Raw genomic sequence first — 17138 nt, 5'->3', positions numbered from 1 at the left:
CTTTGGACTAAAATTTGATAAAAGCAAGAAACTTTTTGTTTTATTTCGATCAATCAATAGAGAACGTTTGTACTCAAAAATAATAGTACAAATTCCTACTAAATACTTTGAAAACTCAATATTAGCGGGGTTACAAACTTTTTTATTTTTTCTTTAAATTTTGTCATAATTTTTTTCCGTTTAGCGATTTTTTTCAACCGTTGAATTTCTGTTAAGCGACCGCTGATTTCTTGAAACAACACAAAACTTTTGTGTGCAAAATATTGGTTAAAAAAAATTTGCAGTTATGTACCTCTGTTAAAATTGACTTCAAAAATCGAAAAAGTGTGACAGAAATCTTTACAGCTGCGGACAAAAAAAAGTTTCGTTTAGGTCGGAAATTTTTTATTATCCACAGCTGTACTAAATTTGTTCATAATTCCGAATACCCTACGTCACGACAACAACCGACAAAATAAGTATATCACCTCGATACCATCTCCTTCAGCTTGTTAATATCTTTGGTGGCTTCGTCAGCCTTTTCCTGGGCCCTCCTGATGCATTCCTGCTTCGATCTCGTCTTGCGCCTGACTTCGTCCCACATTTCCGGTTTGATCTCGTTAACGGCCTCATCGATGATGTATTCAATATCTTGATTGTACGTTTTCAAGATAAACACTGCCTTGTTGTAAGCGTTTACGGCTTCTTCGGCCGACTTGCAAATATTGTCCTCTAGCTCCCTTAAATTTGCGGTGTCAAAACCCTCGGCTTCATTTGATGTCGGTTTCACTTCGCCAACTAGACGACAAGGAGGGTAAAAACGGTATAAGAATTTACAGATTACTAATAAAAAACAAACCATATCAGCTTTAATACTGTTTTACATTCATCAATTTTAGACGCAATAATTCATCAAGAAAAAATATGAAAAAGTTAAAAAATATGCGCTGATCTAAAATTCACAAATTTGTTAATAATACAGAGCCTTCACAAGTGATTACAAGCCATGTGACCAGTACTTTTGTTTGCAGAACAGTAATTTTATTTCCCTCACGTTGACAATTAAATTTCGGCTGGTGATCGGCATAATTTTTTATGAGATCTTATGTAACGAACCAGGGATCGCATTATTTCGAGCGTAGATGTAACAGTTTGTCATTGTTCATCATAAATGAATCAATCCTTGGCGGTCGTGTGGCTTGTAATCATTTATGAAGGTTCTATATATATAGAAACAGAATATAAATCTTGTACGCTACAGTTAAATATATCGCTGGAGCTGCAAATAAAATAATAATTTCGTATCATAAAAGTAAGGGAAGATTTTAATTCCACAGTAGTATTGACAGCAGAACAATAAAAGTTGTGTGAGGTACGATTAGGGGGCCTAACTGCTAAAAAAAAATTAATGGCATTAGGATATCTGGATTACTTTTATGTAACAGTATATGCAAAAATTTGAAGAAGCTTGAATTGATCAAAATAAAAATGTGTTGATAAAGCTTTATAATCTATCAAATTCCTATGAATATTGTACATGATATCCCAAAATGGAGAGCAATTATACATAAAATAATGAAAACAGAACATTATCACATGATTCACGACCATATCTAATCATCAAAACCCAATTTTTTAAGCAAATATTGAATGTGATCTGAAAAAGTCAAATTACTATCGCAGTAAACTCCCAAATCCTTTACGTATCCATGCCTTTAAGATATCTGACTTGATTTTGAAGCGGAACAGGAACAGGGCTTCATTTTACACGTATAGTGCATTTGGAAATACTTGTATTTATATATAAATCATTTACTTCCCACCAAACTACTTTATTTAATTGGCTCTGAAGGTGTAAACAGTCACCAACATTCAAACTCAAAGAAAACCACAGCATATATTAATTAGTAACAATTAAGATAAACCGTAAAGTCATTGACAAAATTAGAGAATAGAAGGGGACCTAAATTAGAACCCTGGGGTACTCTAGAAGTAATAAGATACTGACTAAACTCAAATCCGTTGTAAGTGACATTGTAAACAACTCAACAAATATTAATTAAAATAGTTATTTTTGTATATAGAATGGGAAATGGTACTTTTGCATTGAACAATGGAAGTTATTTTGCCGAGCTTAGTGAGGCAAAATATCCATTTGAAAACGCAAAAGCATTCCGCGTTCGAGATGGAAACAATATTTTTTCGAAAACTGCAATAAACTAAGAATCGTCTTATATAAAACAATTTAATTTATATTTGAAATTGTTTGAACCGTGTTTAAATCAAGACGATTTAGGCGCGGTGACTACATAACGATAGCAAGCTAATAAAGAATAAAAGTTGATTGTTTGACAAAGTAGTGTCAGGATTATATATTGTAATTCATATTTTGACGGGCATTTACCAGAAGAAGTATTGGAAGCGGCACAAAGTGCTGTTTCACAATTAATCCCCAAAAAATCGTCGAGACAGTACACGATAGCTTACAACAAATTCAAAGGGTGGTGTAGTTCGAAGAAAATTCAAAAAGTGTTCGAAGCGGTATTACTGGCATAATTCGAACATAAAATTAAACCTTCGTTATGGTTAGTATATACCATGTTAAAAACTAGACTGAATGCCAAAAAAAAGTGTAAATATCTGAAAATTACCAAAACTAATACCATATTTAAAAAGCAAATCAGTTGGATACCGTCCGAAAAAGTCCAGAATTCTAACGGAAGAGGAAATTGAGAGATTTTTATAAGCATCTGATAATCGATTTCTGTTGGAAAAGATCATTCAAATTAATATAAGTCGATCGATTTAACTAACTTTGGACAACTTTTCAGGGCATTTTAATAGTTGATGTTTGTGGAGCTTTGAGGAGATAAGCAACTAAAGATAACGATCGATGATGTAGAAGACAAAGATTCAATTATTCTTATAAGAAATCTCAATTCCAAAACTCATACTCCAGAGATGTTTTGTGATTTCAAGTCTAGACCAAATGAAGATATACCGCAAATACTGTGCTTTTTGTGAAATATGTCAGGGAAAAATGTGTTGACATCAACAAAATAAGAAATGTGCCAAAAGAAATAGCAATTTATCTCAGTTGGCCACATTCGGAAACTTATACAAGGCACTGCTTTAGACGTTCTTCCGCCACTCTGTTAGCTGATGCAGGGGCCGATATTACCACCATTAAACAATATGGGGGGTGGTGTTCTAGTAAGGTATGGGAGACATATATAGAAAATTCTATACAAATCAAAATTATTAAAATCGCAAATAAATTGTAACCATCTTCAGCAGAGCCTACGGAAATTGCCAATAATACAACGTGCGCAGTAAACTTAAACAATTACAGCAGCAGCTTCATTGAACACGCAGAACTGAAAGCTACGATAAATGACAGCACTGGATCTGGCATAAATTTAACTCACTGCAATATCAGCACTTTCAATTTACATGTAGTGCAAAATAAATTGTAATCGTTCGGTTTATAATAGTTACTGTTTTGTATTAAAATGTTATATTACTTAAAATGTATATTGTGTAATTAATAAAATCATAAATAAGTTTTGAAAAAATGACACACTATTTTTACACTCGTTTTATATTCCAGAACGGGAAAGACTTTGGCGTTCTAGAACATAAAAGTATTTGTCAACTGAAAATTTAACGAAAATGTCGACTTTTGATGACAGTTTTTGAAAAAAGTTGTAAGAAATTACCACAAAACCTGTATTCCCCAATTTTTTGCAGAAGTATGTTGCGATCTACATCCAAATTGTGACATATTATGGAACACATATTAATGTAAATTGAGTGACCATATAAGTACTTTCACTATCAAAATTGACACGAAGATTGAAAAATTTAACTTCGATTAACGATTATTTTTTCTCAATTAATACGGTTGGTGGATCAGGTCCTTTTGATATAAAATCTCGTTAATAAGGCAATTCTAGTGACTGAAAATGAATTAGTATTTCATTTATGTGATTATATTGGTTAGCTTAAAATAAAACGCGAAACTTCAAATAGCTCGAATATGAAACTGAACACTGTATGCACAATAAATTGGCATTTTACCAAATCTATTTGAATTTGTATTTACTATTTACGATGATTATTATTATTATGATTAGTTAGTTAATAAAACATATTTCCAGCAGAATACAGCGCTTTTTGTATTTATATAAATACTAACGTGTATAAAAATTTACAATTGCTTCTGATTAAAAACTTCTAAAATAGTAAAATAGTAATGTAAAATGTTTTTACAAATACAGAAATATGTAACCAATTGATAAATTGTATATCCTACTATTTTTATGTATTGCGTTCTAAAATTAATAATAGTTATTAAAAGAATAAATACCAATTTCTACTTTGGGTTCCGGTTGCCCTTTATCCTTCCTTTCAAGCCTAATTTCATTATAAGTGGGCTCCGGCTTTTTCGTTTCTTTTTCTATAGCTGGCACTATCGGTGGAGGTGCTATTAAAAATTAGTAGGTTAAATACAAAGTTATGAACACACTTCATCAACCGTTTAAAGCTTATCAGTACTAACCTTTATATTCCTGTGGTTCGGGGACTGGTGTCACAGTCCTACCTGTTTTTGATCTACTACCTCCAGACACCAAGTCGATGATGGTGCTTTTTATATTACCATAAGTGTTGGATAGAATATTTCCTTCGCCCTCTTCCACGAACAATATTTTTATCAAGGTGTCAGTGAACGGGACATACTCTACGAGAACTTTTCTAAAATCTGGATCGTATTTGGCGTAACCCAATGTGGCTCCCCCAGCTAATGCGAAAGCACTTAATGCTAGTAGTGTACCCCCTCCGCCAGACTTCTTCGTTTGATGCTGGTGGCTACTGTAAGTTTTCACAGAGGGCAAAGATCCAAAAAGAAACTTTTTACTGTGAGAATTAAAAAACCGGCAAGATTTATATTCGGGGTTCTGACGTGTCCTCTAAAAAATATATTGATTATTTATTAAAAATTACATTTAGGTTATGTATTATAAAAAATATTTGCAAATAGTATTGACACAGTATGAAATAGTATTTAGTTTGTTACATTGAGGAAAATAAAAAATTCCGAATTGTTTAATTTTCTGTAGGTAAGTTTATTTTTAAAGAATGATCAAAAACTGAAAGATGACATAACATGCTATGAAATTAATAACATGATAATTATATCTTTTTTAAATAGAAACTTACCCATGGAATTCTTTTATCTGGAATTCTTCTAATAACTCTCAACATTTTTTGGAACAGCCACTTTGGGAACGTTTATAAAATCGGTAAAAATAGGATAAACCCCGATATTTCAATTCTGTCGGGCCGTCATCAGTTGCGGTAGAAATAACGTGATGTTTGGTAGGGTTTTAATTGGAGGTGAGTTATTAGGTTTTTTAGTATGCACAAGGGATTTACAAGACTTTTGACGTATCTTGGAAACTGCAATGCTCGTAAAATTTGAAATGCCTCCTAAATTTACTTGTCAAAAAGCTGCGAAGGAATAATCTTTTGTTTTTCAAGTGAAAGGTTGAGGTTAAGGTCCAGTTATTTTTTTTGATATTGGTAGTCTTGCAAATTTCCCTAAATAATTATTTGCTGTCTCTCTTTGACACAGAGAAAAATTCAAAATTATGTTATGTAAATTAATTGCATCCAACGCAATAAAATCAAAATAACTTGTGTTGTAATTCGATAATTGAAAATGTACAGATATATTTTTCTTTCAGCGGCAAGAATTGCTACTGCTGCAGTCTCTAATTCCAGACTTCTTGTACAAAATGTAACAAATCCAAGTTTAATAATCGCTAATAATACGAGATGCTTTAGTTCCCTTTTAAGTAAAAATTTACCATCCAGTCAACTGTTCCTTAGTAAAAACTCGGCAGATGTTGATAATGTGACCACAAGAAGTGTTACAAAATATTCAATTAAAACAGGAAAAAGAAAATCAGTAAAAGCGGTGTTAAGAAGATTTTACAGATTACATTGGGGTATTTGGATAAGAACGAAATGCGGTCGTCATAAAAAGCTTTGGAAAAAGAGTCCAGCAAGGAAACGAAGACTTCGTCAACATGTATTTTGTAATGCTACTCAGAGTACATTGTTGGATAAAATGGTAACACATTTCTGGAGGAAGCCAAAATACTACGTGGATGATCCTTATGAACCATACCACACCAGAGAAGAATGGCAATTTACGTATACTAAACCTAGGCCATATTTCCCACCTGAAGAAAAGTAATAAAAATAGACACAAGTATGTATAAAATGTATTTCATTTTTTATTAATAAAAGTTGTATAATGTAATAAATGCACAGTATAAAGTCAGTTAATGATATTTAAGCTATTACATTTCTTAATTTTCCAATGCCCTCGATTTCACTTTCCAATACATCGCCTTTCTTCAAATATTCTGGGGGATTTCGGTGCATACCCACGCCTGCTGGTGTACCGGTTAAAATTATATCTCCTGGATACAATGTTACAATTCTAAAAATTAAAATACCGTTAGATTTATAGGGTGCAAGTAAAATGTTTAAGCAATTTCGATGAACTCTGTCAAAAAACTGCATATGAAAATTACTATGTTCACTATTAAAACACATACAGGGTGTAACACATCTGTGTGGCACCCTATACATTCTATACAAAAGGCTACTACAAGTACTTACTAGTTATTTTTACAAATTTGATTTTTTGACAGAGAACATATTAAAATAATAATTATAACTGTACTTACTGAGATAAATAAGAGACCAAGAAGTCAATTTTAAAAATCAGTTCCGACGTATTTCCATTTTGCTTGAGTGTCCCGTTAACCCATGATTTGATGGCTAAGTTATTTGGATCTACTTTATTCTTTGTGATAACTGCGGGTCCTAACGGGCAGAACGTATCCATGGATTTTCCTAAGAGGAATTGTCCATTGTTTCTTTTCTTTTGCCAGTCTCTCGCGCTAATATCTTGAGCTACGGTGTAGCCGAAAATGTAATCGTTGACTTGATCTGGCCGAATAGCTTTAGCTTGCCTTCCTATAACGACTGCCAGTTCTACTTCCCAATCAACGTTCTAGAATACCAATAAATTGAAAATAGTTCAAACGTCATTGACGTTATTGGAATTTTTTGTTATGGTCGTGACATAAACTAACACATGAGCAAATATTTATACGGGGTGTATTTAAATGATGGAAACAAATGCTATCAGATAATCTTGATGTCAAAATATGACCTTTGACATTTAAAAACATCACAAATTTGTTTTCTTAAATTCCATCAGGAAAACTTAAACCTTTTTTTTTGATACGCCCTATATATGTGGACTAATTGTCATATTTTTGCCTCAAGATTATCTGACAGCATGTGAGTTGCTTCCTTTAAATACACCCTGTATACTTATGTATTTGTATTTATTAAAAAAGTATTGAAAAATTAACGACATAATTTAGGTCAGTGAAGAGGATGAAAATTTCGAATATTTTCCTTGATAGTGTGATGTGTTAGTTTTTTAAACCATTTTTTTTTGTACATACAGAGAATTTTTGAAAATTTGAGAACAATTTTTATGCGAGGCACTAAATATTAAGCAAACTTATGTAACATCTACATAATGGGTTACTTTACATTGATATCAACTTTCACAAAACGAAACGTTCTACGACCTCATTAATTGCATCAATAATTTCTATATTTACATACGATTAATCTTTTATGTATAGGATGTAGTTGATTTTGGAGGAATGTTATTATATTTTAATGCGATGTGCATTTGTTCGTCTCTTTTAAAGACACTTACATCTGTTATTGGAGGTATAACCACATTATCATGAGGGCCTATGATAGTTGAGGAAAATTTGCTAAAAATCATAGGCTCCTGAGGGAAAGGTATGTTCTGCTCTTCACAGTGTCCTTTATAGTTGAGACCTATACAGGCTACTTTATCTGGTTTTGTAATTGGTGATAGCAAATCTACGCTGCTTAAGGGTGTTACAGATTTACCAGCTGCTACTATCCTGTAATCAAAAAAAAATTCATATTAAACTTCGTTTCAATAATTATCGTAAAAAAGAGGTTTTAGTTTACAATTTAAGCAGAGTAATTTTTGAAATCAATTATTTTAATAGTTTCAAAAATTAGTTTATTACAATCTGAAAGTATTTTACATTTTATCAGATGTTTTTTTTTATTATCATGAAGCAAGAATGGGCTCATTTAGCATTTTTTTATTTGCTTCATGGAAAAATATTGCAAATTTAAGGTCCTCTGCAAAAAATTAGAATTTTATGTGTATGAGTATCCGCTGAACCGGCATGTGTGACGTCACCGCATGGGAAACCAATGCCACTTGAGTAAATACAGAACTTATATTGAGCAATATGGAGAAGACACAGAACAGAAAAAAATTACAAATATTGTATTGTTCCCCAGTGTGAGAGCACTAGTGTGAAGACGCCTAAAAAAATAATAATGTCCCCATAATTCTGTCGTGTGGATCTAAAATCAATAGTGTATTAGTCTCTACATTGATTTGTTTTTTTTAACATCTTTTATTTGAATAAATTACTTATTTTGAAAGGAACAAAACTACCGTGCGTAATTTAGGTATATAATAAATAGATATGTTTGTATCCTCTAGAAACACTATACAGTATGGAGTATGTGATACAGTTGTGTTTTTCATTGCTGATTTTTTTTGTAAATATTATACAAATAGGTACTAAGTATTTATATAAAAATACATAATAAATATTATATTATTAATACATATATTTATAAGATATTAGGGAGATTTTATGTAGTTTCCATGAGAATAAAAATAGTAATAAGAATTTTGTATTTGATTAGGTAAATCTTTGAAACCTGTGACAGAAACGGTTTCGTCCAATTAAACGCAAAATCCTTATTCTTATTTGCTATTTTTATTTTACAAAAACATCAAAACTTTCGCTACAAACGTACTTTAAGGGCCCCATATTCTTTAAATAGTGTTTTCCGCAAAGACATAATTTCAAACATTTAATAACTGAATAATTTAAAGCTTATCAAATAATAGGAATGTTATGTCATGCCACCTGAGTATTTTCAAAGACGCCGCAGTAAAACGAATAAACAGGTGCAAAAAAACGATCAAACCATCAAGGTTTTAGGTACTGAAATCTACGAAAATACTAACTTTTTTATATATAATTCCACATGTAAATATTCTTATAACATTTACTTGCTTAGTACTACATATAAAATTGTTTACTTTTATTTATAAGTACGTGAAAATAATTCTTAAAATGTGGGGTTAGGATAACAGAAAACGCATGTTTTACAAACGCTTTTTTTAGTTATTATATTATTTGGGTAAATTTAAATGGTAACAATGAATAAACAAAACATCAAGGATTTTATTTTTGTGCTTACTTTTTTTCTACACGTTTTACTTTTCAAGATTTCAGTACCTAAAAATGCCAGAAATTTCACCATTTCTCGGCCAGGGATATGGCCACCTTAAAGAAGCTTTACACGTTATTAAAACGTAACCTTTGCATTTTCACTCTTCTCATCTCAGCACTGATAAAAGTCGTGGTTTTTATTTAAAAAATCCATAACCATTAACAAACCTACTTCTGGAAAATTAGAAGAATGTGCTTTTACGAACTTGCTTCCATTTTTTAAATTTAATATACACTAACTCTATAACATTATGTAGATGCAGAAACTATCTGGAAGTAGCGCCAAGCCGGCTGACCGTCCCATGCGGTGACGTCATTGCATTGCCACGGCTGAGACAAATATTCGCATTTTAAAAATCATATAGCTTGAAAACCGCTCAACGGATCGAGTTGAAATTTTTAGGATCGCCTAATCATGAGCAATACTTTGGGTACACAATAAGAACGTTTTTGAAAATTTACTAATAACAGTAGAAAATATGGAAAAAAGTCTATGTAAAATATATGTTTAAAACCTGTGTCCAAAATTTTTTAAATTGGTTTGAGTCTAGAGGTGTTCTATATTCAAAAATTATTAAGTCCAGTTCATATATTTGAAGTCAATTCATTGTTTTCTGAAAATATAAAAAAAAAATCAAAACAGTTCTGCAACTTTCGTATTTACAGTTTTTTCTCAAAGAAGTATTAGTAGAGATAACTTCGAAGATATGTACATATAGGAAATTTTAACCACATATTGTATTAATCAAAAGCAACAAGTTTTGTCTAATATAATTTTTTCAGAAAACCTCTGTGTTCAAGATAACTTAATTTTTTAAAATTTTTGTACACGCCACTGTAGCATAAGTTAAAATTAGTTAAGTTAATAATCAACAGGAAGGAGTATTTATAGTAACCAAAAATTTTAAGGTAAATTTCATTTTCGTATTTAATCCATACGTAGTTGATGTTATTTTAATAAATACAAAATACCTAACAGAAATTTTTTCTAAAAAAATGTATTAGACAAAAATTGTTGCTTTTGATTAATAAAATATGTGGTCAAAATTTTGGCATTTATTTCTAAAACATCCCGTATATATGACCTTGAAGAGTGCATCGGATGTCATGGAAGGTTATCTCGATTATGACTAATTGTAAGACAAAACAATTTATAAACGTTGGTCGTTTATTTGAAAGAAAAAAATCTTCAAATTTTTATTAATGTTGAGCCTTATAAATAACAACTAAGATAAGGGAATAAGAATATATTTCCCAGGTGTAACGTCATACGAGTAACTAAATTTTACTCATATGTTTAACGTTATTGTTATCTGTAATTGGTGATGGTGGGGGAGTGTAAAATTGGCAGGATGCGCAGTAGCTTGTTTTTATGTTACAGCTTCGTCAGTTTCATCTTACATAATCAATCTAGATATATTATCATTATCAGATAGCATTGTAGACATCAAAAATATTTTTTATCTTATCACGGATGGTTTTTAAATGTTGTTAACAATACTAAACGAAAAAAATAATATATTACATCTTTAATTTCCGTATCATTTATATTAATAAAAATTTATCTCGAAATTTATTCCGATTTTTCAATGTTTCGTGTATAATGATGAAGCGGAATCGTATTTATAAAACCAAATTTCAAAATAAAAAAAATATTGAATAATTGTAGTTCTATTTTAGTACAGTTGTTTTGACGTCAATGCTATTTTTTAATAGTGGATGTTTATAATGTAGATATATAGTAACCGCCGTTCTATTATTAAATATGAAAATATGTGATTACAGTTATTGATTAAGACTGAACAAAAACGTAATAAATGTTGCAGGGCATCTGCAAACCACTTCTACCATTCCAAAAAATATTGATTTTCATCAATTAAAAGCTATTTATACGCGCTTATATTCCTTACTTTTTACTCACGTTGTTAGCTGTGTCAAAACACTTAAAATTTATTTTTGGAATTCCTAGAGATGGAAAAAAAATCTATATAACTTATTTGCATTTTCACTCAAATTATTACAAATATCAGATTTGTAATACATATTTTCCAATTACCTACTGCTAATGAATGGCCATACCTAAGTGTGTTTTACTTATTTATTTATTGTAAAACAATAACTAACATTAATACAAGGCCAGTCAGTCAGCAAAAATGAAAAAAAATGATGTATTTGAATTGTTCTTGGGAAATTAACCATCCTGATAACCATTATTACATAAAACCAACTGCCTATAATACAATTATATGGCATCAGTGGCGTACGCTGCTTTGACCCTTGGGGGGGGGGGATATAATAGAAAATATATTAATGAATAAGGTTATTTTATATTAATTTCAAACATTACAAAATAAAATCTATGCGTCTTGGCTATCACCTGCATATAAACCTGAGTTCATGGGGGGGGATATATCCCCCTTATCCCCCCCCCGACCGTACGCCACTGTATGGCATTATTCGTTATCAAGTCTTTTAAAGATCCAAACTAGGCGCGACACGCAAATATGTACAATGTAAATATGATAGTGATATACTCGTAAATATAAAAAAAATATATTTTTGTATATTATTATTGTAGATTTATAAAATGGTCTCCAAAATTCTGCATGCTTCTTCTGCATATATAAAGAACAATCAGTTAAAAACGATAGGAAATAACATTTTAAGACTATGGTTTAACCTGTACTAATACCAATTATTTGACTGTCCAACTGACTTTTTTCTCTACCTATTTTTCCAGTAGTAAATTAACATTTTTCTAATTTTTTTAAAATTTAAATTTAGAGGTATTCTGTAGGTTGTGTCTAGACTATAAAATTACTTCAAATATGAAGTGGTTATGACAAATACAAGTATTTATGTAACAGCCTATCGTATATCTTCCATTGTTTTCCCAATAAGAACGTTCTGTGTTTTTTTTATATACGAAATCGTACGCACATTTTTATCTGCTACTTCCATGTTGAGTGCTAAGTACTAAGATTTGATAATTATTGGGTAAATATTAGCAGATTTGTGAGCAGTGGCAGCTTGTGGATCTACACTGAGGGAAATTGTCCTTTAATCATAATTAGAAATTGATTAACCCTGACAAAATATCTACTTTAAATACACATTTTTAAATGCCTAATATAAACACTGCAGTTGATACTGCGCATAAATAAAATATATGGGTAAGAATCGACGATCGTCTGCTTCGTACCGAATAATATTAGGACAGTGTCCCCGCCCTTACTTTCTTTCTTTTTCATTTTCATGCTTTGTGCATATTGTCTGTTGCATTCCAACTAGAGTTACCAGATCTATTTCATGGCAGACCCGGAGAAATTTAATGCCTAAAAAAAAGGTTTGGAAAATCTGGGAGTCAAGTTGTTTTCAAAGAAATCGATCTCTAAAAAAAAAGGACGTACTCAGGAAATATCTACTTCTTTGTATAATATTGACCCCTAAAAAAAAAGGTTCTGCAATCGGACCCGGACAAATCGGCCTAAAAAAAAGAAAAAAGACGCAATCAGGACCCGGGGAAATAGATTTCGGGAGTAGAGCGTTGTATAATTGATGTCTAAAAAAAAACACAGAAAATGTCGAAAAAATCACGATTTTCCCTCAACAAACAAAACCCGGAGCCCGAAGATGTAACATTTAACTTAACAATGTTAACATCAACGGCCATTTTGTTTGGACTTCATTTGTTTTTCTACTATCATTTTCGAAAAATTTACAAAAACTCGTGCAACTTTTATATTTCACATTTTTTTATAGCTCTTAAAACAAAAAAGTTAAAGGGGGGTCAAAATATAGTGAATCACCCTGTACATATAGAAATATTTTTTATTAACTTCTTCCAAGGTTCGCGCCAATAATATTGCTACAAGGAAATACAATTTGGTTATAATGTCGATTTCTATTTTAGAAATTAACTTTGGTTTACTAATTATAGTAGGTAATTATTATGCAATCAAGGGTCATTCAAATTTAAATATTGTTATTATGTCATCTAGATACTAAATATAGTGGATAAGTTAATATTACATAGTGAATTATTAAATAACTTCAAAAATGATTTGTTCAAAAAATATGTATTTAGGTATATAAAAAAGTACAAACAATATTGGGACAATATTTTGAGGTAATCAAAATATATACAAGAAATTTTTATGAAACCTCACCACCATAATGGATTATTAAAAAAATAATCACACATATTATATATTTTTAATACTATAAGTTTTTGCGTGATTGAACCTCATTAAGAGATATATATTCAGTCTTTCGTGTGAATAAACGTATATCTTAAGAATTGTTTTTAAAAACACATTGCTTAATTAATATTAATTGCAAAATATTGCAATGTGTTCATAGATAACGTTTAAATTTCGATTCACAGAAATTGCAGGCAGTTCTAAATATTTGGCAATGGCTTTTGTTTCTTAATAACATATATATAGCACTAATGATGAAGAAATTTTGTATTATTTGTACAATATAGACTGATAGAACATTAATACATAAGAATTTTTAATTCTAGCCATATCTGTTCCAAAAAACAGCATATTGTAGTTCTTTAAAATGAGCCATCGTTTATTAAAGTCAATTAAGGCATTCAGAAGTTATGTCCATTTAAAAATTTCAAGATGGCGTCCTTGATACTGGCGTTGCTATGGTAATAACAAAATAAAAGTTCAAACAAAAGTTGTGAAGGGTTGTATTTAAAAAGTGATTTTTCAACTTAGGTTATATATAGGCGAAATCTCTAAAAACCGACAATTCTCTGTAAAACTATAGCAGTTGCGCCCCCTAGCAGTGAGGTTACAAACTTGATAATATTTTAAATCAATTTCTTTTGGCCGTATTTGTTAATAGATTTTTTTACCCCATAATCGTAGCACGTCTAGTTTCCTATATACAGTCGCTCGATACCGTTAACGGATCACCCTGTATATTATTTTTGAATATGGCTAAAATTTGATCGTATTATTTTTTTATGTTTTATACTGTCAGCCCTCGAATTTTTGGTACACACACTGTATGTTTGACCTTTATTTCGTTCGTTTTTTTCTACAAAATAAAGGGAAACTTTTTTACAAATATAATAATGTCAAGTTTAACAGGTTATCTCTATTTAAATATAGTAGGACCATATTCGATGCAAAGTAATTCATTGCCTGTCAAGGGATCCAGTGCCATACGCTTTTAAGGGTTTTAAAAATTGAATAAGTTATTTATACATTATGAAGGGTCGAAGGGATCAGTTCACGTTTGGCACCCTTATTCCTACAAAAATTCCTTTATTCTCATAAACTATTTGTTTTAAATGTAATTTATTATAAATCCAATTTGTTTTTTAAATTCCACATATGTACTACATTTTACCTCTGTACGCGTCACTGTCGTTTACTTGTTTTTTGGAGGCGCTCTTTCATTTACGATCAAGCTCGCCAGATTAGTATTTGACGTATAACCGACCACTTCGTACACTCGATGCACCTGGGCGACTACAGCTACTACCAGAACACAGTGCGTATGCAGCGGTATTTCAGATTTAACATTCAATTTCATTTTAAATTTGAAATGGTTCATCTTACGCCTCCTAAAAATGATGACACGATTTTCCTTTGATAAAAGACCGACAACTTTTTGCTCTACTTTGCATCGAATACGATCCTACTATAGTGAGGGAGATATGGTCAACAGAGAACAGATTACCTAAACATTATTATGTTGTTTTGGCAATCAAAATCTTCGTTTAACGCATATTATACAGAGTGTTTGTAAATAAGTGCGAAATATTTTAAGGGGTGGTTGTCGAAGTTATTTTGTGAAAAAAAGTTCATGCAAACGTAGGTCGGAATTTGCTTCGTTTCCGAGATACAGAGGGTTTAAATTTTTATTTTATTTTTATTTATTTTTATTAATTATTTAGAGTTTTAAAGATATTGTCTCGAAATTTGAAAAACACTTTGGAGGTATAAATGTGCACTTTTTAGGGTGATCCGAATATTTCTACTTGCACCAGTGGCGTTCGTGCGAGAATGCTACAAGCTTTTTTTAATAAAAAAAAATGGTACGCCTCTAACTTCTTCGCGTGTTGATATTTTTTTAGAAATCCTCCAGCAATTCTGAATGAAATTTGTCTCTTCAATTTTTTTCGTAGGATGCATCGTTTTTGAGGAAAAAAATAAAACGTATTTTATTGCAAGTTGAGTATTTTTAATTCCTATTGATACATTATCTAGTAGGTTGCTGTCAATATTTCTAAATAAAATACAACCATCAAATCGAGTCAGTATCTTTGAAACTCTTTGAAATAATTAATAAGAATACATAAAAAATTAAAATTTAAACTGTATCTCGTATATATGTATCATATTTCGGCCTATGTTTATATGAACTTTTTTTCACAAAATAACTTCGGCAGCCACCCCCTAAAATATTTCGCACATATTTACAAACACCCTGTATAGGTACCTCTACTTTTATATTGAAATAAGCACACTCCTTCAATCACATTTCCAGTTACTATTAGACTCGAACATTGTCATTGTAACCTTAGATAAAGCGTCATAGTAGAAATGACAAATATACTAGGTGTTCTATTAAAAAACTCCAGTTTATATTTTCGAAACGCAACATTCAATTGTTTCTTTAAGTAAGTAGGTGGAGCTTTGAAATTACAACAAACTTCCTTAAAATTTTTGCCCTAAAGGGATATTTGTGAATGAATATAACAACCCTGCGCATATGTTCATTCAGTCATATGTTTTAATGGAAATCGAAAATACGACTCATAAACTCATATGATGACAGAATAATAAGGTCTGCTGTCTTTTGTTCACGTCAACTTGATTTTTGAATGCTTAATAATAAACGTCACGCGAAACGTACTGTTTGTAATGAAGTACGTCTGAGTAGCTACATAATCCATATTTTGATTATCATGTTGCAATTTGCAATTATTCCCTCTCTTCACCTGTAAACATGTGATTAGAAACGTGCTTATTGAAATTACACACTTATTAAGATTAAATACAAACCAAATAAAAGGTATTTACATAACACGGATTCGAAACGCGTAAACAACTACAATCCTGCTACCCGCAACGGCTTTATGATCTGCATGACAATTAAGCTGGGTACCTTAGTGATAAAATAAAAACGTCTTACCTTTTCGCTTTTTCGTAAGTACCATTCCCAGTGGCCAAGAATTTCACTAGGGAATTGGGGATGGAGGAGTCTACGGCACTGATATCGAAAATATCCCCCTGCGGCGAAATTTGCGCCCCCAACTGCTGAGGTCCCCCGGTCTTGAGTCTGTATTGCACGAACCTCATTTTCCTGCTACTGGATAAACTGAAATTCCTTATATTGTCGAACGAGTAAGCATTTATCAACTTTTTTAATGAGTGAGAGCCCAACCGCGTTAATGAATTATTAAATAAATTAACTGAGGTCATATTTTTAAGTTAAATGGATTTATCGTGTAAAAACTCTAAAACAACTGTTCAGTGATAACGATAAGGTGTTAAGACTGCGATCTGATAAATGTCGTTGATGTATTTTTATTTACAATGTTTTTTAAATCGCGGCAACCCATGCGTTCGTCACCGAAACTAGCGACTAAATATGTTGGAAAACGTAAAAACGAGAACCGGTTGGCTTGGTCGGTGTGGTAAGGAGGAATGAGTGAAATGGGTCGCG

At 31.3% G+C, this 17138-nt stretch overlaps 3 protein-coding genes across 4 annotated transcripts in view; 1 reads left to right on the top strand and 2 right to left on the bottom strand.

The window, feature by feature from the left end:
- The window catches only part of LOC108908610 (MICOS complex subunit Mic60), a 16993-nt gene extending 11651 nt beyond the window's left edge, over nt 1–5342 (bottom strand). Inside the window, exons 1-4 of one of the 2 annotated variants that reach the window (XM_018712697.1) lie at nt 5200–5342; nt 4541–4949; nt 4349–4465; nt 468–777 (exon numbers count right to left, since the gene is read on the bottom strand). In XM_018712697.1, coding sequence (XP_018568213.1) covers nt 468–777; nt 4349–4465; nt 4541–4949; nt 5200–5244 — 881 coding nt within the window. In that variant the 5' untranslated portion in view covers nt 5245–5342. The remainder of the gene's footprint in view (nt 1–467; nt 778–4348; nt 4466–4540; nt 4950–5199) is intronic. The other variant, XM_018712705.1, reaches the window with a different exon arrangement.
- LOC108908632 (39S ribosomal protein L35, mitochondrial) lies at nt 5246–6347 on the top strand. Its single transcript, XM_018712731.1, has 2 exons — nt 5246–5376; nt 5727–6347. Exons 1-2 carry the CDS (start codon nt 5352–5354, stop codon nt 6239–6241), a joined length of 540 nt encoding a protein of 179 aa, XP_018568247.1. The 5' UTR covers nt 5246–5351; the 3' UTR covers nt 6242–6347.
- LOC108908627 (fumarylacetoacetate hydrolase domain-containing protein 2A) lies at nt 6258–17138 on the bottom strand. The gene is made up of 4 exons (XM_018712718.2): nt 16605–17138; nt 7796–8012; nt 6741–7069; nt 6258–6490 (listed from the first exon to the last, which is right to left on the bottom strand). Exons 1-4 carry the CDS (start codon nt 16892–16894, stop codon nt 6340–6342), a joined length of 987 nt encoding a protein of 328 aa, XP_018568234.1. The 5' UTR covers nt 16895–17138; the 3' UTR covers nt 6258–6339.

This window comes from Anoplophora glabripennis, unplaced genomic scaffold (assembly GCF_000390285.2).
Source record: "Anoplophora glabripennis isolate ALB-LARVAE unplaced genomic scaffold, Agla_2.0 scaffold29, whole genome shotgun sequence".
Classification (NCBI taxonomy): Eukaryota; Metazoa; Arthropoda; class Insecta; order Coleoptera; family Cerambycidae; genus Anoplophora; species Anoplophora glabripennis.
The sequence above is the reverse complement of the archived record's forward strand: the minus strand, read 5'-3'. Positions and strand labels throughout refer to the sequence as shown.